We start from the raw sequence: 22,589 nt of genomic DNA on the forward strand, positions 1-22,589 counted from the left end.
GGGTTGTTTATAATTACTAAACAAAGGGAAACACTAGCCTTTATAATTCATAATGTGCTATGAATGTAGCCAGGTAGATCGTAGGTGAAGGTTTTGCTTATATAACAGGATTAAGTTGAAATTGTTCTGAGGGATATTATAGAGTATCCCAAGGCAGCTCATTATCTCACCTTTTAAACAATGAAAGTGAATTTTCACTTCCTCCCTGTCACCTACTTCAATTGGCTCAGCTATTTCCAGCATCCCACCACTACCAAATCTGTTCCAAAGTATTCCCACGCATAGAGAGTGTACAGAACATTGCTCTTTCCATGATATAAACTGACCACGTGAATCCAGGTGAAAGCTATGATCCCTTATTGAAGTCACCTGTTAAATCCACTTCAATCAGTGTAGATGAAGGGGAGGAGACCGGTTAAATAATTATTTTTAAGACTTGAGACAATTGAGACATGTATTGTGTATGTGGACCTTTCAGAGGGTGAATGGACCAGACAACATATTTAGGTGCCTTAGAACGGGTTGTGGTAGTAGGTGCCAGGCGGACCGGTTTGAGGTGCCAGGCGGACCGGTTTGAGGTGCCAGGCGGACCGGTTTGAGGTGCCAGGCGGACCGGTTTGAGGTGCCAGGCGGACCGGTTTGAGGTGCCAGGCGCACCGGTTTGAGTGTGTCAAGAAATACAACTCTGCTGGGTTTTTCATGCTCAACAGTTTCCCGTGTGTATCAAGAATGGTCCACCACCCAAAGGACAACTTGACACAACTGTGGGAAGCATTGGAGTCAACGTGGGCCAGCAACCCTGTGGAACGCTTTCGACACCTTGAAGAATCCATGCCCTGACGAATTGAGGCTGTTCTGAGGGCAAAAGTGGGTGCAACTCAATATTAGGAAGGTGTTCCTAATGCTCTGTACACTCAGTGTATGTGATCGTATACAGCCTCATAGTGATTGAGTTAACATTGATACACACACTCTCATGACTCCATCCTGACTCCCATCTGAAGCGTTGGATACTGTAGGAGAGCATAGATTAGCCACGGCCTTCATTTGTAACCATGAAAGAGAAGTCCTTGACTTTGATTTCTCTCTCATCTTTTCACAGACAAGCCAGGACAAATTACTCCACCTCTTTCTCTCTCTATAACGCTCCATCCCTTTCTCGCTCCATGTTCTTTCTCCCCATTCCCTCGTGCTGCTATATCTTTCTCCTTCTGTCCTCCCTCTGTTTTCCCTTTCTCTCTCTGTCTCTTCGATTCGATTCTGATTCTCCATTGAGTTGTTTAGATTCTGATTCTCCATTGAGTTGTTTAGATTCTGAATCTCCATTGAGTTGTTTAGATTCTGATTCCCCATTGAGTTGTTTAGATTCTGATTCCCCATTGAGTTGTTTAGATTCTGATTCTCCATTGAGTTGTTTAGATTCTGAATCTCCATTGAGTTGTTTAGATTCTGATTCCCCATTGAGTTGTTTAGATTCTGATTCCCCATTGAGTTGTTTAGATTCTGATTCTCCATTGAGTTGTTTAGATTCTGATTCTCCATTGAGTTATTTAGATTTTCCGTTCAGAATGCCGCCAAACTTCATTGGATTCACAGCTAATGAACTTGAATCATTACCTTTGGTGTTCAGAGGATCCTCGGCAGTAATACCCCTCTCGCCGCTCTCTTTCTCTCTCTCTCTCTGTATCCGCTCTCCCTCTAACAACCTGCCATCATCATCTCAGATATCCACCATGTTAGAAAAAAAGAGAGAGAGTGGAACTTCAAACAGAACCTAACACATGTTGTAGTTCTAAGGACCCTTCTCTCTCTGCTCTGTCTTATTAATTCAGCACTCTCAGGCTTCTCAACAGACTCATGGTGCTGTGAGGCCTCCCGAACACAACATGAGGTTGTTTTTTCAACAACAGGTCAGACAGCGGGTATGATCCACACTGGAGTGGAAAATACTCCTCCGATGCCTTTTTAGTGTTATTTGGTGATAATACACATTGACTTGTGCGTGTGTGTGGAAACTTGACCATGAAACACCCCTGTTTACATGAATGTCCAAATGATCAATGTTACTCATCAAATGCAACATGGAATAGCAGCCGTATTTCTAGAAGGAGGACAGTGTAGTGTTAAACTTGCTGCCTGATCAAACACAAGTGGCTGGATCAGATAGGCTACAGCATGGCAGATTGGCTGGGTAGTGTGGTGGGGGTCCGCAGCTGTGGTGTATGGCAATTGGCAAACCCTCTGGCTGTGTGGGAGGTGTGTGAAGGATGGAGGGAGGGAGGTGTGTGAGGGGTGGAGGGAGGGAGGTGTGTGAGGGGTGGAGGGAGGGAGGTGTGTGAGGGGTGGAGGGAGGGAGGTGTGTGAGAGGTGGTGGGAGGGAGGTGTGTGAGAGGTGGCGGGAGGGAGGGAATGTAATGTCTGTGATGGAATAGCAGAAACAAGGTTGACCCCGGGCCATGTGGGAGACGTAAACCCTGGCAGCAGGGGCCCACACAAGATTAGATGTGACTGTTCTTATTTGATTTCATACACACATTCGTGGACACACACACACATACACTCTATCTCTGTCTTGCTCTCTCTCACACACACTCAGCCCGTTTTCTTCCTCTGCAACAACTGATTCTCTTATTCCCCTCTGCTCCGGGATTTCTCATTTCAGCCGGAGATGGAATCACAGCTGACACGCCCTGAGAGGAAGGCAAATTAAATACCATAGTCATTTATTTCGAAAGTCCCACCCAAATACATTACCTGTGGAAACGATGGTGATAAGAATGATGATGGTGGTACTGATGATTATTATTTCAATCACACTTTCTATCTGTCCATCTCATTCAGATCAAATCTGGTGATTGTGATTTGTTGTGTTTGTGATGGACTGTACAGTAAACTCACATAGCAGTGTGTGTTGATGCTCATATAACCCCTGACCTCTGTTCTCTCCCATCTAAATTAGTATTTCAAAAGGAATATACATTTTCCTCATAATGTACATGACACCACCAATCCATCCAACACGCCCCCATCTACATCGACGGGGCCGCAGTGGAGAGGGTCAAAAGCTTCAAGTTCCTCAGCGTGCACATCACTGAGGACCTGAAATGATCCCTCCACAGCGACAGTGTGGTGAAGAAGGCGCAACAGCACCTCTTAAACCTCAGGAGGCTAAAGAAATTCAACTTGGCCCTTAAGACCCTTACAGACTTCTACAGATGCACCATTGAGAGTATTCTGTTGGACTGTATCACCTCCTGGTACGGCAATTGCACCGCCCACAACCACAGTGCACTCCAGAGGGTGGTGCGGTCACACTGTCTGACCTCCATGACATCTACAACACCCGGTGTCACAGGAAGGCCAAGAAGATCATCAAGGACCTCTGCACCCCGAACCATGGCCTGTTCACTCCGCTACCATCTAGAAGGCGGAGGCAGTACAGGTGCATCAAAGCTGGCACAAGAGACTGAAAAACAGCTTCTATCGCCAGGCCATCAGACTGTTAAACAGTCATCACTAGCCAACCTCCACCCAGTACCCTGCCCTGAATCTTAGACACAGTCACTAGTCCGCTACCACCCGGCACTCTGCCCTGAACCTCAGAGAATGTTCCCCAATGTACATAGTCATTGAACATTGGTCACTTTAATAATGTTTACATACTGTTTTACCCAATTCATATGCATATACTGTATTCTAGTCAAGGCTCATCCTATATAACACCTTTTCTATTCATATACCTCCATACAGTCTATTAGAGGTTGACCGATTAATCGGAATGGCTGATTAATAAGGGCCGATTTCAAGTTTTCATAACAATCGGAAATCTGTATTTTTGGACAGCAATTTTGCCTATTTCTTTTTTATTAAAAAAAAAAAAAAAATTACAACTTTATTTAACGAGGCAAGTCAGTTAAGAACACATTATTATTTTCAATGACGGCCTAGCAACGATGGGTTAACAGATATTTACCTTGTCAGCTCAGGGATTCAATCTTGCAACCTTAAGGTTAACTAGTCCAACGCTCTAACCACCTGCCTTACGAGGTGCCTGCCTGTTACGCAAATGCAGTAAGAAGCCAAGGTAAGTTGCTAAATAGGATTAAACTTAACTTTAAAAAAACAATCAATCAATTATAATCACTAGTTATGGTTGAGGATATTACTAGTTTATCTAGCGTGTCCTGCGTTGCATATAATCGATGCGATGCGCATTCGCGAAAAAGGACTGTCGTTGCTCCAACGTATACCTAACCATAAACATCAATGCCTGTCTTAAAATCAATACACAGAAGTATATATTTTTAAACCTGCATATTTAGCTAAAATCCAGGTTAGCAGGCAATATTAACCAGGTGAAATTGTGTCACTTCTCTTGCGTTCATTGCACGAGTCAGGGTAAATGCAACAGTTTTGGACGCCTTGCTCATTGCGAACTAATTTTCCATAATTTTACGTAATTATGACATAACATTGAAGGTTGTACAATGTAACATCAATATTTAGACTTATGGATGCCATCCGTTAGATTAAAATACGGAACGGTTCCGTATTTCACTGAAAGAATAAACGTTTTGTTTTCGAAATGATAGTTTCCGGATTCGACCATATTACTGACCTAAGGCTCGTATTTCTGTGTGTTATTATGTTATAATTAAGTTTATGATTTGATAGAGCAGTCTGACTGAGCGATGGTTGACACCAGCAGGCTCGTAAGCATTCATTCGTGCGTTTGCCAGCAGCTCTTCCCAATGCTTCAAGCATTGCGCTTTTTATGACTTCAAGCCTATCAACTCCCGAGATTAGGATGGTGTAACCAATGTGAAATGGCTAGTTAGTGGGGCTAATAGCGTTTCAAACGTCACTCGCTCTGAGACTTGTGGCTTAACGCTGCTTCGAGGGTGGCTGTTGTCGATGTGTTCCTGGTTCGAGTCCAGGTAGGGGCGAGGAGATCGATGGAAGCTATACTGTTACACTGGCAATACTAAAGTGCCTATAAGAATATCCAATAGTCAAAGGTATATGAAAAACAAATCGTATCAAATAGAGAGAAATAGTCCTATAATTCCTATAATAACTACAACCTAAAACTTCTTACCTGGGAATATTGAAGACTCATGTTAAAAGGAACCACCAGCTTTCATGTGTTCTCATGTTCTGAGCAAGGAAGTTAAACGTTAGCTTTCTTACATGGTAAATATTGCACTTTTACTTTCTTCTCCAACACTGTTTTTGCATTATTTAAACCAAATTGAACATATTTCATTATTTATTTGAGACTAAATTGATTTTATTGATGTATTATATTAAGTTAAAATAAGTGTTCATTCAGTATTGTCGTAATTGTCATTATTACAAATACATTATTTTTTTTAATCGGCCGGTTAATCGGTAACTGTAACGGCTGTCTTGGGTGGAAGAAGGAGAGGACCAAAGCTCAGCGTGGTTAGTGTCCCTTTTTAATAAACTGAACACTTCAAAAATACAAAACAACAAAGTGACAATCGAAACAGTTCTATCTGGTGCAGACACACAAAGACTGAAAATAACCACCCACAAAACACAAAGGGAAACAGGCTACCTAAATATGGTTCTCAATCAGGGACAACGATAGACAGCTCTGATTGAGAACCATATCAGGCCAAACACAGAAATAGAAAATATAGAAAAACTAACAAAGACTGCCCACCCCAACTCACGCCCTGACCATACTAAATAAAAACAAAACAAAGGAATAAAGGTCAGAACGTGACAGTACCGCCCCCAAAGGTGCGGACTCCGGCCGCAAAACCTGAACATATAGGGGAGGGTCTGGGTGGGCGTCTGTCCGCGGTGGCGGCTCTGGCACGGGACGTGGACCCCACTTCACCACAGTTTTTGTCCTCCTCCTCAACCGCCCCCGTGGCCTCTTATGAGCGGCGACCCTTGCCGCCGACCTCCGACTGGGAACCCTAGCCATGGGTCCCGAATGGACGAGAGATTCCGGCAGCGGACAGACGGGCGGCTCAGGACAGACGGGAGGCTCTGGCGGCTCAGGACAGACGGGAGGCTCTGGCGGCTCAGGACAGACGGGAGACTCTGGCGGCTCAGGACAGACGGGAGACTCTGGCGGCTCAGGACAGACGGGAGACTCTTGCGGCTCAGGACAGAAGGGAGACTCTGGCGGCTCAGGACAGAAGGGAGACTCTGGCGGCTCAGGACAGAAGGGAGACTCTGGCGGCTCAGGACAGAAGGGAGACTCTGGCGGCGCTGGGCAGGAGGAAGGCTCTGGCGGCTCAGGACAGATGGGAGCACCTGTAGGGAGAAGACGGAGAGACAGCCTGGTGCGGGGGGCTGCCACCGGAGGGCTGGTGCGTGGAGGTGGCACCGGATAGACCGCACCGTGCAGGCGCACTGGAGCTCTTGAGCACCGAGCCTGCCCAACCTTACCTGGTTGAATGCTCCCCGTAGCCAGGCCAGTGCGGCGAGGTGGAATAGCCCGCACTCGGCTGTGCTGGCGAACCGGGGACACCATGCGTAAGGCTGGTGCCATGTACGCCGGCCCAAGGAGACGCACTGGAGACCAGATGCGTAGAGCCGGCTTCATGGCACCTGGCTCGAAGCCCACTCTAGCCTGGCCGATACGAGGAGCTGGAATGTACCGCACCGGGCTATGTACACGCACCGGGGACACCGTGTGTCCACCACATAACACGGTGCCTGCCCAGTCCCTCTCGCTCTCCGGTAAGCACCTCCCAAGACATTTTTGGGGCTGCCTCTCGGGCTTCCAGCCGCGCTGCCGTGCTGCCTCCTCATACCGGCGCCTCTCTGCTTTCGCTGCCTCCAGCTCTGCTTTGGGACAGCGATATTCCCCTGGCTGAGTCCAGGGTCCTTTGCCATCCAGAATCTCCTCCCAAGTCCATCTCTCCAGGTATCGCTGCCTCTCCTGCTGCTGCTGACCTTTACCACGCTGCTTGGTGGGTGGTTCTGTAACGGCTGTCTTGGGTGGAAGAAGGAGAGGACCAACGCTCAGTGTGGTTAGTGTTCATCTTTTTAATAAACAACGAGTGGAGGACAGAGGAGCCTCTTAAAGAAGAAGTTACAGGTCTGTGAGAGCCAGAAATCTTGCTTGTTTGTAGGTGACCAAATACTTATTTTCCACCATAATTTGCAAATAAATTCATTAAAAATCCTACAATGTGATTTTCTGGAATTTCTTTTCTCATTTTGTCTGTCGTAGTTGTACCTATGATGAAAATTACAGGCCTCTCTCATCTCTTTAAGTGGGAGTACTTGCACAATTGGTTGGCTGACTAAATACTTTTTTGCCTCACTGTATATTTATATAGACAGTATGGATATTAATTTGATTTAATTGTATTAACTTTTTGGATTATGTGTGTATTGTTATTGTATTGCTAGATATTACTGTACTGTTGGAGCTAGAAACATAAGTATTTCGCTGCACCTGCAAATCTGTCTATGCAACCAATAAACGATGATGTGGTTACTACATTATTTCACAGGTAGAGTAGAATAAGAAAAAGTGAACCGTCATATGTCTCCACCCAGAACAGACACAAGACATGCTACTTTGGTGATTCAGTACTGGGACTTGCTTCCTGTCCTACAAGGCAGCCACACACACACACAGCACCTGTTTGATTTCCTGTTCCACAAATTACCACGTCCCCATCCCAGACGTCACGGTGCGTTTCCTTTCTGAGTGCAGGTAGCTGTGTGATGGATGGCTGCTGGGTGATGCCGTGGTGGGCTTTGTGTTCTCTGTCACAGCCGTCCCTTTAAAGAAGCTGGTCAACCCTGGGTGCCGTGCTCCCTCTGCTCAGTCTTTCACTGTTCCAGTCCAGCAGCCTGATTGAAGCTGCTGCCTGTCAAACATGGAGGAGGATGGGCGGCTTGATTGAATGCACAGCAACATGGCTGCCGGATGAGAAGACTGCGGAGACAAAGTTATTGATTTGAATAAAGCCTATTTTCCTCCAAACTCTCGGCGCGTGTGTGTGAATGTGTGTGTGCCCGTGCATGTGTGAGTGTGTTAGCACGTCTGCCTGTGGGGAATTTGTGTGTGGGTCTGGTTGATGTTTGTCAGGAAGAGGGTCTCTATGCATTGGAGAATGTCTTCCTGCCTGTGTCCTTGTAAGTGTCACTGTGTGTGTGCGTGCGTTGTGGCAGCCCAGGGGAGTCAGAGGTGAAACTCACAAAGTAAGACAGCGGGAGACCAATTTGTGGTGCTTTAAACAAGGTAGTTTTTTCATAAAAGTGGGGGAAAATGGGGAGGGGAGAAATACAACTGAAAAGCATCTCAGGTAACTGGTGGGCCACTATGTCCGTCATGGCGGCTCCTCGGACCGCCTGTGTCAATGAACAAAACAAAATAGAGAGAGAGCGATGAGTCCGAGGTTTCAATCCTTTCTACTTGTGCCGGGTGGTGTGCTACCCGGGATTAGGTAATCATCCTTTGGGACAGAGAACAGAAAGAGAAAGATGAGTCAAACACTGCCTAGTATCTTCTTTGTCATTGGATCAAGGTGCTTATCATACTCACTCCGGCTCTTCTGAGGACTAGGCGTACCCTCTGCCTGTCTGCCCGAGTGACTGCACCTCTACTTATACTAATTTGGGATAACGATGGACAGGTGGGACCAATTACAAGTGCCACATGGTTGCGGCGCCTGGACTGGGTAATATTGGTGTTGAATCATCAGCCTCAGTTGGTGCCTGTAGAGCTGTCCATGGTGCTGACTCACCTTGACCTCGCTAGCCCTCTGGAGCTGACCAAGGCCCTGCTCCTGCCTTTGTAGCTCCCTGATGGCCCCCGGGTTGCCACAGTGTGTGTGCGCGCTTGTGCATGTGTGTGACTGGCTGGGTAACAGCTCTTTCATGTGTATAGTTAACTTCTTATGGCTGCAATCCCGTTAACGGGATGATATGACAACAGCCAGTGAAAGTGCAGGGCGCCAAATTCAATTTCAATTCAAATTGAAATTCCTCAAACATACATGTATCTTTTACCGTTTTAATGGTAATCTTGTTGTTAATCCCACCACAGTGTCCAATTTCAAATAGGATTTACAGCGAAAGCACCACAAACGAATATGTTAGGTCACCACCAAGCCACAGAAAAACACACCCATTTTTTTCCCAGCCAAAGAGAGGAGTTTCAGAAAGCACAAATAGAGATCAAATTAATCACTAACCTTTGATGATCTTCATCAGATGACACTCATAGGACTTTGTGTTACAAAATACATGTATGTTTTGTTTGATAAAGTTCATATTTATCAAAATATGAGTTTACATTGGCGCGTTACATTCACTAGTTCCAAAAACATCCAGTGATTTTGCATAGCCACATCATTCAACAGAAATACTCATCATAAATGTAGATGATAATACAAGTTATACACATGGAATTATACAGTGCCTTGCGAAAGTATTCGGCCCCCTTGAACTTTGCGACCTTTTGCCACATTTCAGGCTTCAAACATAAAGATATAAAACTGTATTTTTTGGTGAAGAATCAACAACAAGTGGGACACAATCATGAAGTGGAACGACATTTATTGGATATTTCAAACTTTTTTAACAAATCAAAAACTGAAAAATTGGGCGTGCAAAATTATTCAGCCCCTTTACTTTCAGTGCAGCAAACTCTCTCCAGAAGTTCAGTGAGGATCTCTGAATGTTCCAATGTTGACCTAAATGACTAATGATGATAAATACAATCCACCTGTGTGTAATCAAGTCTCCGTATAAATGCACCTGCACTGTGATAGTCTCAGAGGTCCGTTAAACGCGCAGAGAGCATCATGAAGAACAAGGAACACACCAGGCAGGTCCGAGATACTATTGTGAAGAAGTTTAAAGCCGGATTTGGATACAAAAAGATTTCCCAAGCTTTAAACATCCCAAGGAGCACTGTGCAAGCGATAATATTGAAATGGAAGGAGTATCAGACCACTGCAAATCTACCAAGACCTGGCCGTCCCTCTAAACTTTCAGCTCATACAAGGAGAAGACTGATCAGAGATGCAGCCAAGAGGCCCATGATCACTCTGGATGAACTGCAGAGATCTACAGCTGAGGTGGGAGACTCTGTCCATAGGACAACAATCAGTCGTATATTGCACATATCTGGCCTTTATGGAAGAGTGGCAAGAAGAAAGCCATTTCTTAAAGATTGTTGTTTAAAGTTTGCCACAAGCCACCTGGAAGACACACCAAACATGTGGAAGAAGGTGCTCTGGTCAGATGAAACCAAAATTGAACTTTTGGCAACAATGCAAAACGTTATGTTTGGCGTAAAAGCAACACAGCTGAACACACCATCCCCACTGTCAAACATGGTGGTGGCAGCATCATGGTTTGGGCCTGCTTTTCTTCAGCAGGGACAGGGAAGATGGTTAAAATTGATGGGAAGATGGATGGAGCCAAATACAGGACCATTCTGGAAGAAAACCTGATGGAGTCTGCAAAAGACCTGAGACTGGGACGGAGATTTGTCTTCCAACAAGACAATGATCCAAAACATAAAGCAAAATCTACAATGGAATGGTTCAATAATAAACATATCCAGGTGTTAGAATGGCCAAGTCAAAGTCCAGACCTGAATCCAATCGAGAATCTGTGGAAAGAACTGAAAACTGCTGTTCACAAATGCTCTCCATCCAACCTCACTGAGCTCGAGCTGTTTTGCAAGGAGGAATGGGAAAAAATGTCAGTCTCTCGATGTGCAAAACTGATAGAGACATACCCCAAGCGACTTACAGCTGTAATCGCAGCAAAAGGTGGCGCTACAAAGTATTAACTTAAGGGGGCTGAATAATTTTGCACGCCCAATTTTTCAGTTTTTGATTTGTTAAAAAGTTAAAAGTTTGAAATATCCAATAAATGTCGTTCCACTTCATGATTGTGTCCCACTTGTTGTTGATTCTTCACAAAAAAATACAGTTTTATATCTTTATGTTTGAAGCCTGAAATGTGGCAAAAGGTCGCAAAGTTCAAAGGGGCCGAATACTTTCGCAAGGCACTGTAGATATACCTCTCCGTAATGCAACCGCTGTGTCTGATTTCAAAAAAACTTTACGGAATAAGCAAACCATGCAATAATCTGAAACCGCAATGTTGGCGTCAACATAACAAGTAATTACATGATAAATATTCCCTTACCTTTGATGATCTACATCAGAAAGCACTCCAGGAATCCCAGGTCCACAATAAATGTTTGTTTTGTTCGATAAGGTCCGTTATTTATGTCCAAATACCTTCTTTTGTTAGCGCGTTTGGTATACATATCCAAACGCTCATTCTGGTCAGCGTTACGTTGGACAAAAACTTCAAAAAGTTATATTACAGGTCGAAGAAACATTTCAAACTAAGTACAGAATCAATCATTAGGATGTTTTTAACATATAGCTTCAATAAAGTTCCAACCGGAGTATTCCTTTGTGTGTTGATGAGCAATGGAACGCAAGTGGATACCATGAGGAATGCGCATGATCAGAAAATGGCTGACTGCCAGTCACCTTATAGATTCTGCTCTCATTCAGTCCCACAACACAGTAGAAGTCTCATTCAAATTTCTATAGATGGTTGACATCTAGTGGAACCCCTAGGCAGTGCAACATCATTAATATCTCAAGGGGATTTCATTGGGAACTGTGGTGAATACATACAACGCTCAGATTTCTCACTTCCTGTTTTGATTTCTCCTCAGGATTTTGCCTGCCATATGAGTTCTGTTATACTCACAGACATCATTCAAACAGTTGTAGAAACTTTGGAGTGTTCTATCCAATACTAATAATAATATGCATATATTAGCAACTGAGACTGAGGAGCAGGCCGTTTACTTTGGGCAACTTATTCATCCAAGCTACTCAATACTGCCCCCCAGCCATAAGAAGTTTAAGAGACAGCCAGTGGAATTTCTACTCCTGCTCCTCTATTTGATGTTGAGCCGAGGCAAATGGGCTGTCTTTTCACTGAACGCATGTTATCCATATAGAGGAAGAAGGCAGGCAGGGAAGCATATGGCTCTCATTCACAGGCTCACCATTCATCTACTAAAGGAATTTCACTGTCTTTTACTTTGTTCAAGTAATTGTGTGTATATTAGGTACTTTTAAGTCTGTAGTGTTTGAGCTGTGTGTGTGTGTGTGTGTGTGTGTGTGTGTGTGTGTGTGTGTGTGTGTGTGTGTGTTTGTGATAGTAACTGTTAATCTCCCTGTGTGTGTCTATGTTTTCCCCCACAGAGGAGACAGCGTTCGAGGCGGGTGTGCGTGTGCAGATCCACAGCCAGGCAGAGCCCCCGTTCGTCCACGAACTGGGCTTTGGCGTTGCCCCGGGATTTCAGACCTTTGTTGCCACTCAGGAGCAGAGGGTAGGTGCCTTTTGACCTAAGTTATTACTGTACACGCTGAATAGGTCTGCTTCAATCTTCCTGACACTTTTCACTTTTAGATTTCAATTTCAACCTCCTCTTGAGTGGAGCTTATCTCTCCGAGATGAAAAACGTGCACTTCTGATAAAGAACTTTCTATTCAGGTGTGTGTGGGTGTGTGTGTGTGTGTGTGCACATATACAGTTGAGGCAGGAAGATTACAATACATGGATGCCAGTTGTGATACAAACCTTATCAAAACATAAAGGCCTATGGGCTAGGCTACACGAGGTGTGTGACTAGGATTTTGAAAAGTAGCTAAAAATGGCATTTTCTCTTGCCTTACACTGGGCGTCATTCACAAGTGATAGTATATAATTCACAAGTGATAGGCTAATATTGTCACCCATCAGACTATTCTTGATTTAATCTTGTCTTTACGTATACTAAATAATACACTACCGGTCAAAAGTTTTAGAATACCTACTCATTCAAGGGTTTTTCTTAATGTTTTACTTTTTTCTACATTGTAGAATAATAGTGAAGACATCACAACTATGAAATAACACATATGGAATTACATAGTAACCAAAAAAGTGTTAAACATATCAAAATATATTTCATATTTGAGATTCTTCAATTAGCCACCCTTTGCCTTGATGACAGCTTTGCACACTCTTGGCATTCTCTCAACCAGCTTCACCTGGAATGCTTTTCCAACAGTCTTGAAGGAGTTCCCACATATGATGAGCACTTGTTGGCTGCTTTTCCTTCAATCTGCGGTTCCATCTCAATTGGGTTGAGGTCGGGGGATTGTGGACACCAGGTCATCTGATGCAGCACTCCATCACTCTCCTTCTTGGTAAAATAGCCCTTACACAGCCGGTGTGTTGGGTCATTGTCCTGTTGAAAAACAAATGATTGTCCCACTAAGCCCAAACCAGATGGGATGGTGTATCGCTGCAGAATGCTGTGGTAGCCATGCGGGTTAAGTGTGCCTTGAATTCTAAATAAATCACAGACAGTGTCACCAGCAAAGCATCCCCACACCATAACACCTCCTCCTCCATGCATTACATGCGGAGATCATCCTTTCACCTACAAAGACACGGCGGTTGGAACCAACCCTTTCCAATTTTGAAGCATCAGGCCAAAGGACAAATTTCCACCAGTCTAATGACCATTGCTCATGTTTCTTGGTCCAAGCAGGTCTCTTCTTGTTATTGGTGTCCTTTGGTAGTGGTTTCTTTGCTGCAATTCATGCATGAAGGCCTGATTCACACAGTCTCCTCTGAACAGTTGATGTTGAGATGTGTCTGTTACTTGAACTCTGTGAAGCATTTATTTGCATTTTCTGAGGCTGGTAACTATAATGAACTTATCCTCTGCAGCAGAGGTAACTCTGGGTCTTCCATTCCTGTGGCGGTCCTCATGAGAGCCAGTTTCATCATAGCACTTGATGGTTTTTGCGACTGCACTTGAAGAAACTTTCAAAGTTCTTGAAATGTTCCGTATTGACTGACCTTCATGTCTTAAAGTAATGATGGACTGTCGTTTCTCTTTGCTTATTTGAGCTGTTCTTGCCATAATATGGACTTGGTCTTTTACCAAATAGGGCTATCTTCTGTATACCCCCCTACCTTGTCACAACACAACTGATTGGCTAAAACGCATTAAGAAGGAAAGAAATTCTACAAATTAACTTTTAAGAAGGCATTCCGGGTGACGACCTCCTAAATCCGGTTGAGAGAATGCCAAGAGTGTGCAAATCTGTCAGCAAGGTAAATGGTGGCTATTTGAAGAATCTCAAATACCAAATATATTTTGATTTGCTTAACGTTGTTTTGGTTACAACATGATTCCAAATGTGTTATTTCATAGTGTTGATGTCTTCACTATTATTCTACAATATAGAAAATAGTCAAAATAAAGAAAAACCCTTGAATGAGTAGGTGTTGTAAAACTTTTGACTGGTAGTGTGTATGTGTGACATTTGTTTTGATTTCGAATGGACCAATATCATGCACTTCTCTCTCTCGAAACCGCTTTTCCTGTGGTTAATTTTCATGCCAGCCAGGTAGGCTATACTCCTGTTGTAAAAATAAGCAATGTGCTTAATATTAGGCAAGTTGAGAAGTAAATATAGTAGGCCTAGCTTATAGGAAGCTGATGGGATCCTCCTCTTTTTAATCGAGGCCATCACCCTCTTTTCTCGTGCAATTGCATAGCCTATAGAAATGTTGAGCAACATGAACTCATGGGCTCTCATGAAGTGTTTGATTAGATTTTCAATAACATTTGCATTGATGTCAGAGTGATTAGAGGGACAATAGAGTGCTGAGTACCAGGCAGTTAGTAAGTTTTGTAGGCTACTAATGACCATCAGCAGCATCAGAGCTTGGAGAAGCCTAATTACCGTGGAATTTGACTGCCTTCATGACTCGTGACCACCGGTGTGGCACTAATACGGTCACCACAACAGCCCTAGGTCTGACCTCTTATCTCTGTCCACTCCCTGACTGGGAGTATCTCTCTTTATCACTCTGTCTTTCTCTCTGTCTCTCTGTCTCCCTCTCTCTCTGTCTCTCTCCCGTCTTCTCTCTCCCACTCTCCTTCTCTGACCCTGTAAATAACAGTAAATAACCGGGGTATCGGTACAGAGTCAATGGGCACCGGTGTCGAGGTAATTGAGGTAATATGTACACGCTGTTAGTGTTATTAAAGTGACTATGCACAGATAATAACAGAGAGTAGCAGCCGCTTGGAAGAGGGAGGGATGCAAATAGTCTGGGTAGCCATTTGATTAGCTGTGGGGGGATAGAAGCTGTTTAGAAACCTCTTGGACCTACACTTGGCGCGTGCGGTAGCAGAGAGAACAGTCTATGACTGGGGTGGTGGGAGTCTTTGACAATTTTTAGGGCCTTCCTCTGACACCACCTGGTATAGAGGTCCTGGATGGCAGGAAGCTTGGCCCCGGTGATGTACTGAGCCGTACGCACTACCCTCTGTAGGTTTTGTCGTTCCCTCTTCATAACTGTCTTGGTGTTCTTGGACCATGATAGTTTGTTGGCGATGTGATCGCCAAGGAACTTGAAGCTCTCAACCTGCTCCACTACAGCCCGGTCGATGAGAATGGAGGGGTGCTCGGTCCTCCTTTTCCTGTAGTCCACAACCATGGACTGATAAAGCAGGAAACCTAGACAGTACCTTTAGAAAGTATTCCCACCCCTTGACTTTTTCCACATTTTGTTGAGTTACAGCCTGATTTAAAATGGATTCATATTGAGATTTTGTGTCACTGGCCTACACACAATACCTAAATGTTTTTGGAAATTTGTACAAATTAATTGAAAATGAAAAAGTGAAATGTTGAGTCAATAAGTATTCAACCCCTTTGTTATGGTATGACTAAATAATCTCAGGAGTTTTACATTTTTGACTTAAATCTGCTTGAAAATCTTTGGAAAGACCTGAAAATAGTTGTCTATATGATCAACAACCAAGATGACAGAGCTTGTAGAATTTTGAAAAGAATAGTGGAGAAATGTTCCACAATTGAGGTGTGGAAAGCTCTTATAGACTTATCCAGAAAGACTCGCAGCTGTAATCCCTGCCAAAGGTGCTTCTACAAAGTATTGACTCAGGGGTGTGAATACTTATGTAAATTGATATTTATGCATCCCATTTTCAATACATTTGCAAAATGTCAAAAACGATTTCAATTTGTCACTATGTGGTTTTGTGTGTAGATGGCGTAAAAGCAACACAGCTGAACACACCATCCCCACTGTCAAACATGGTGGTGGCAGCATCATGGTTTGGGCCTGCTTTTCTTCAGCAGGGACAGGGAAGATGGTTAAAATTGAAAATTGATGGGAAGATGGATGGAGTCAAATACAGGACCATTCTGGAAGACCTGAGACTGGGATGGAGATTTGTCTTCCAACAAGACAATGATCCAAAACATAAAGCAAAATCTACAATGGAATGGTTCAAAAATAAACATATCCAGGTGTTAGAATGGCCAAGTCAAAGTCCAGACCTGAATCCAATCGAGAATCTGTGGAAAGAACTGAAAATTGCTGTTCACAAATGCTCTCCATCCAACCTCACTGAGCTCGAGCTGTTTTGCAAGGAGGAATGGGAAAAAATGTCAGTCTCTCGATGTGCAAAACTGATAGAGACATACCCCAAGCGACTTACAGCTGTAATCGCAGCAAAAGGTGGCGCTACAAAGTATTAACTTAAGGGGGCTGAATAATTTTGCACGCCCAATTTTTCAGTTTTTGATTTGTTAAAAAAGTTTGAAATATCCAATAAATGTCGTTCCACTTCATGATTGTGTCCCACTTGTTGTTGATTCTTCACAAAAAAATACAGTTTTATATCTTTATGTTTGAAGCCTGAAATGTGGCAAAAGGTCGCAAAGTTCAAGTGGGCCGAATACTTTCGCAAGGCACTGTATAATAAATTGTATAACTCCCATCATTTAAAAAAGGGCATGAATAAGGAAGATCCAAAACATGTTCAGTCATTTCCAGAAGTTTGAAAAACAACTCACGTCCTGAAAAAGATTAGAGTAGGGAAAAGAAAGAAAAAGTCTGCCAGCGATAGGCATACAGAGAAGGTCTACTGTACAGCGGCAGGCAGGCAGGCAGGCAGGCAGGCAGGCAGGCAGGCAGGCAGGCAGGCAGGCGGGCAGGCAGGCGGGCAGACAGGCGGGCAGACAGGCAGGCAGGCAGGTAGGCAGGCAGGTAGGCAGGCAGGCAGGCAGGCAGGCAAGCAGGCAGGCAGGCGACTCTGGAGGCCTCCAATCATGGTGTGGCCAGGCAGGCCCCCTGGGCCGTAGAGCTCCCAGCAGTCTCAGCTCCATCTCAGCTCTATCTGTGTGACTGGCTCTGTGTGACTGACTGGCACAACATCATCATCCTTCATCCTCCCCATTGTACCAGCACAGTGGGAAACACAGTCAATTTAGACACCAGCTAATTAACTCCACTTTGCACTTTGAATTCAAAGATTCCCCAGACTTCCTACTGTGGCTTGGCCCTTGTTGTGTTCCTGCAGCGTGGCACAAATTTAGTTCCTGACTGAGCCAGCCCGAGGACATCTTGTGAGACGCCATGTAATGACCATGCTTATAATCAGGCTGAATATAGCCGATATGTCTTAATGATTAGCAGTACTGTGGGAACTTTGTAAAAGTACAATGGCTGCCTGTGGTCATTGGTGTGCGATTGTAATCAGATCCAACCAGACAGCTCAATTGTGAGGCGGAGCTGAAGTCATGCACTCAAATGAACTCGTATTATTACTTCCAGATTAAAGCCACTTCATCAAAAAATAAATAAGTGCACAGAAGCCAAAGAACACAGCCACTATAGGCACTTAATAATGCATGAACACAGACACACACACACACACACACACACACACACACACACACACACACACACACACACACACACACACACACTAGATTGCCTGTGTTCTTTAATAATCCTCTGTATTTTCTCATTATTTTAAGTATAGGGGAGTTTCAAATGTTAAAGTGTTCTTTGCTATGCTTTCCACAGAAGTCACAAGGGCATTCCCATGTCTGTAAATTACTGTTCTATTAAAGAGCCTGAGCCTCTCTCCCTCCTGTGTCTTCTGGATGGGTCTCAGTAATGTATTTTTGGTCTTGGCAACCTAGTGTCCACGGGAGAGGGATGAACTGATATACTATACTGTACTGGTTCGTTAATAAAACTCCAGACTCACAGCTCCGATTTTCAACAAAATCCCCAAAGTTAGCAAATCCATGTAGAGCTCCCAAAGCCTAATTCCACATCTAGAGGCGACAACTTTAATTATGCCCCTTGTTGATTCAACTGTTGCATTTTAGTTTTGATCCGTTTCTAATATTCTTTCTAGTTGATGACGTGCATCCCAATGGCAGAGTGTGTGGTCATTGATGAATAATGTGTGGGGAGGGGCAGAGAGGGTCCTGGCCGTCATTGGAGTGTATTTAATCAGGTCATCAGATCACCCCATAGTGGGCGCTGACACCTATCTACTCTGATGATTTGATATTTGATTACAGCAGGATAATAGTGTTGTACATCAGCCACTCCAATTAGGACAAGAGGAAAGATTAGCAGAGGTATGAAGGTGATGGGAAAGGTGATGGACTGACTGCTGCTGAGGAGCACCTGCCTCTAATCTTAATGAAATCGACAGTGCTGGGAAAGTCTATCTTCCTAGAAGTGATGAACAGCTGGCCTTTAGGGAAGACTTTTTAATTGTGAATGTAGACCTACAGGAGCGTGGCCAGACCTACAGTATATGAGTGAGGCCAGGGCTAGTTTGAAATGTTTTGATTTGTTGGCTTCATTAGTTGTGTTTCAATCGAGCTGTAGTGGAACAGGTTGAGAGCTTCAAGTTCCTCGGTGTCCACATCAACAACAAACTAGAATAGTCCAAACACACCAAGACAGTCGTGAAAAGGGCACGACAAAGCCTATTCCCCTTCAGGAAACTAAAAATATTTGGCATCGGTCCTGAGATCCTCAAAAGGTTTTACAGCTGCAACATCGATAGCATCCTGACTGGTTGCATCACTGGCTGGTACGGCAATACCTTGGCCTCTGTCCGCAAGGCACTACAGAGGGTAGTGTGTACGGCCCAGTACATCACTGGGGCTAAGCTGCCTGCCATCCAGGACCTCTACACCAGGCGGTGTCAGAGGAAGGCCCCAAAAAATTGTCAAAGACCCCAGCCACCCCTGTCATAGACTGTTCTCTCTACTACCTCATGGCAAGCGGTACCAGAGTGCCAAGTCTAGGACAAAAAGGCTTCTCAACAGTTTTTATCCCCAAGCGATAAGACTCCTGAACAGGTAATCAAATGGCTACCCGGACTATTTGCATTGTGTGCCCCCCCAACCCCCACAAACCCTCTTTTTACGCTGCTGCTACTCTCTGTTTATCATATATGCATAGTCACTTTAACTATACATTCATGTACGTACTACCTCAATTGGGCCGACCAACCAGTGCTCCCGCACATTGGCTAACCGGCTATCTGCATTGTGTCCCGCCACCCGCCACCCACCACCCGCCAACCCCTCTTTTACACTACTGCTACTCTCTGTTCATCATATATGCATAGTCACTTTAACCATATCTACATCTGCATACTACCTCAATCAGCCTGATTAACCGGTGTCTGTATGTAGCCTTGCTACTTTTATAGCCTCGCTACTGTATATAGCCTGTCTTGATTTGAAAATCAATGTCTTGCTTGCTGATATCGAGGGAATTCTGTGTTTGAGTTAACAACAGCAAACTAATCTGGATGCATGGATACAGTATCAGTCTCTGATTGGAGGGATTCTTCTCCAATGTTATCTGTGCTAACAGACATTCCACAGCCAAATCTGACCTGGCAGGAGAAGGATTATTTTGGTCCAATAACTGGTATTTGGCTGAGGAAACTGCATCTCCCACAATGCAGGGGGCGCTGGGTGATGGATGCTGAACTGAGAGTAGCGGAGCAGCTGGAGAGGGCCGCCTGCGTGCACGGCAGATGGGCGCTCACACAGCTCCTCCTGGTGTCCCTCTCTCCTCGTCTGCTGTTCCCGTCTCCAGAGCCATGGGGGTGGGGTGGGGGCGAGAGGGGGGAACATTTGGAGATTTTGTGTTCTTGGAACCTGTTGTGAGTTTTCACAGCGAGAGACTGTATCTGTGAATGTGTCCCATTCTGCCCAGTCTGTTGGCCAGACCTTCCTTTTGTTCCTCTGTCATCTAGCCTGCTGTGTTCTAGAGGGCCTTCTGGAACCTCTCTCTGATGGCTCTAAATCACAATAACACCATGACATCTCCCATGTGTCTATGGGAGTTTTAGACCTCAGCTGAGTGTTTTTCCCTGTCACTCTCTGTCTCTCTGCTCAATCCCCCCACTGTGTCTCTCCTGTGTTGTAGCTGACCTACCTGCCTCCTCCGTGGGGAGAGTGTGAGTCCAAGGCCCTAGACTCTGGCTTCTTCCAGGTCTATAGTGTGACAGCTTGCAGGATCGACTGTGAGACACGCTACATCGTGGAAAACTGTAACTGCAGGATGGTGCACATGCCCGGTAAGAGCACACACTTTCTTTCCCCTTTTCACACTCAACAAAACATGTGGATAGAGTCTGTAATATAGCAATGTCTGGGCCATGGGCAAAACAAAAACAGTTGTTTGGGCTATGGGCCATGTTTTTTCATCAAGGACTATTTGAAGACATTTGTGAGGAAAGTTTGATAAAGGACTTACAGTAGTTGTTGTGGTTGATAAAGTCATCTAAAGTCTGTGGTGGGTTTGAAAAGGTCAAAGAGCTGTAAGGTGTAAGGTCAAGATTTGTGTTGGTGTATTAAAGCTTTCTGCTCCAAGGCTTGTCTATCACCTTGCTCTATTTCTCTCTCTCACACTCTCTTTAGGTGTGCTAGATTTTTGCATGTTGCGAGTCTCCTTGACTGCTTCCACAGTAGGGTTGCAAAGGGAGGTTATATTACTGGAAACGTTCACAGTTGACCATTAAACTATCAGAATTTTGGTGTCTTTCAATGATTTTGTGTAATCTATCATAAATAATCTATTGGCCCTTTTGGGGACTCCAGATTATCCCAGGTGTTATCTATGGCCCTCTGTGTGGTCGTGTCACATGCAGAATATATGACATCATTAAATAAGATGATTTTAAAATATCAACAAAAACAAAATAAATATGACAAAGCTGTAAAACAATATCGTAAATATAAACCATCAATTTAGGGAATACCAATGGTGTTTAATATGAGAGTTTCATCATAATACCCTTTATCATTTTTTTACACACTTTAATTTATTTTACTATGTCAATATGTATTTGTTGTCAATGTTTTGGTGTCAAATTGGTGGCAGTAGTGAAGAAAAGTCAATAGTTGGAAGAGTTGCAGAGTTAATTGAAAATAATGCTTATTTTCTCTTCACCCATATGGTCTAGCTACTAGAAACTCATAGACAATATGGGCACAGATTTATGTTATTCAAGTATAAATGACCAAAGTTACGATAGATTGCCATAGATTTTCTGTTAATTACCCCAAATTACTGAAGATTCCGGTAACTTTAGTAAATCACTGATAGCTTTGTAACCATATTCCACAGAAATCTGAGCTGTTTACAGTTTGTTTTTCTCAAACTCGTAAGTCATTCAGAGGTACTACATTTCATAAATATATCGATCAGAAAAGCTGAATCTGAACTTTCCTCCCCTTCCTTGTGCTCCTGCTGTCCTTCTAGGTGATTCTCCATTCTGTACCCCTGAACAGTACAAAGACTGTGCAGAGCCTGCCCTTGGTAAGTCCACGATATGAATGCACACAAACGCACACGCTTACATGTCTTTTTGTTGAAGGTACTACGCAGCGCACAGACCCCCCTCGCGCATTCAACATCGTCAAGTTTCTTTGTAGGCCTATTTGGCAGGACAACTGTGACGCCAGCTGTATCGCCTATTGCCTGAGTCTTTAATTAAAGAATGTGAAAAAATGTTGTGTCTGTTTGCTGCTTTTCATTAAATCATGCATATCTGTTCTTCATATGGCCTAAAATACATTTATTTAGGCTATAGCAGTGATCACCAACCGGTTGATCACGATCAACTGGTCGACCTCCAAGGCATTCCTAGTCGATCACCAAACATTTCTGTAAAAAACTCAACAATAAAGCCTTTGTTCCTATTTTTTTTATTTGTTTCTCGCTGTTGGTGGTACATGCAGTTGATTCAGCAGCCCTAGCTCCGGGAAGGCAAAGTGTCCCCATTTTTAATCATTTCATGATTCTGAAGGTAGAACTCCAGCTACCCAGGAGGCCCAGAGAGCAAATCAAGTGCACCTATAAGCCTGTTTTTATGAGTAAGTACATTACATGTTTAAGATGCTATCCAGCACTGTCAACACTTTGTTCAACATTTTTATGAGCCATAAAATGTATATTCTCCCTACTTCCACTCACGCTATAACCAGCACTGCATCTGCAATAGATGAGCGTAGCAAAGTGTTCCGATAAACTTGCCTTGTTATTATTAGCGGCTTGTGTCTTTTTTAATATCTGGGAATACTTCACTTTCTCTGGTCATAGGAGTAACAACATGAATTGGTGCATGAGGCAGAAATAATGCCGTGTGAATTGAGTTTTTCCATCAG

The 22,589-nt window shown here is 44.0% G+C and overlaps 1 protein-coding gene across 2 annotated transcripts in view; it reads left to right on the plus strand.

Annotated features, from left to right (window-relative positions):
- LOC110486711 (acid-sensing ion channel 2) overlaps window positions 1-22,589 on the plus strand; it is a 448,053-nt gene that overhangs the window by 410,007 nt on the left and 15,457 nt on the right. For both annotated transcript variants that reach the window (XM_021558500.2, XM_036941412.1), the window contains 3 exons: window positions 12,255-12,382; window positions 20,347-20,497; window positions 21,685-21,741. In XM_021558500.2, the coding sequence (XP_021414175.1) occupies window positions 12,255-12,382; window positions 20,347-20,497; window positions 21,685-21,741 (336 nt within the window). The remainder of the gene's footprint in view (window positions 1-12,254; window positions 12,383-20,346; window positions 20,498-21,684; window positions 21,742-22,589) is intronic.

This window comes from Oncorhynchus mykiss, chromosome 13 (assembly GCF_013265735.2).
Source record: "Oncorhynchus mykiss isolate Arlee chromosome 13, USDA_OmykA_1.1, whole genome shotgun sequence".
In the NCBI taxonomy this organism is placed as follows: domain Eukaryota; kingdom Metazoa; phylum Chordata; class Actinopteri; order Salmoniformes; family Salmonidae; genus Oncorhynchus; species Oncorhynchus mykiss.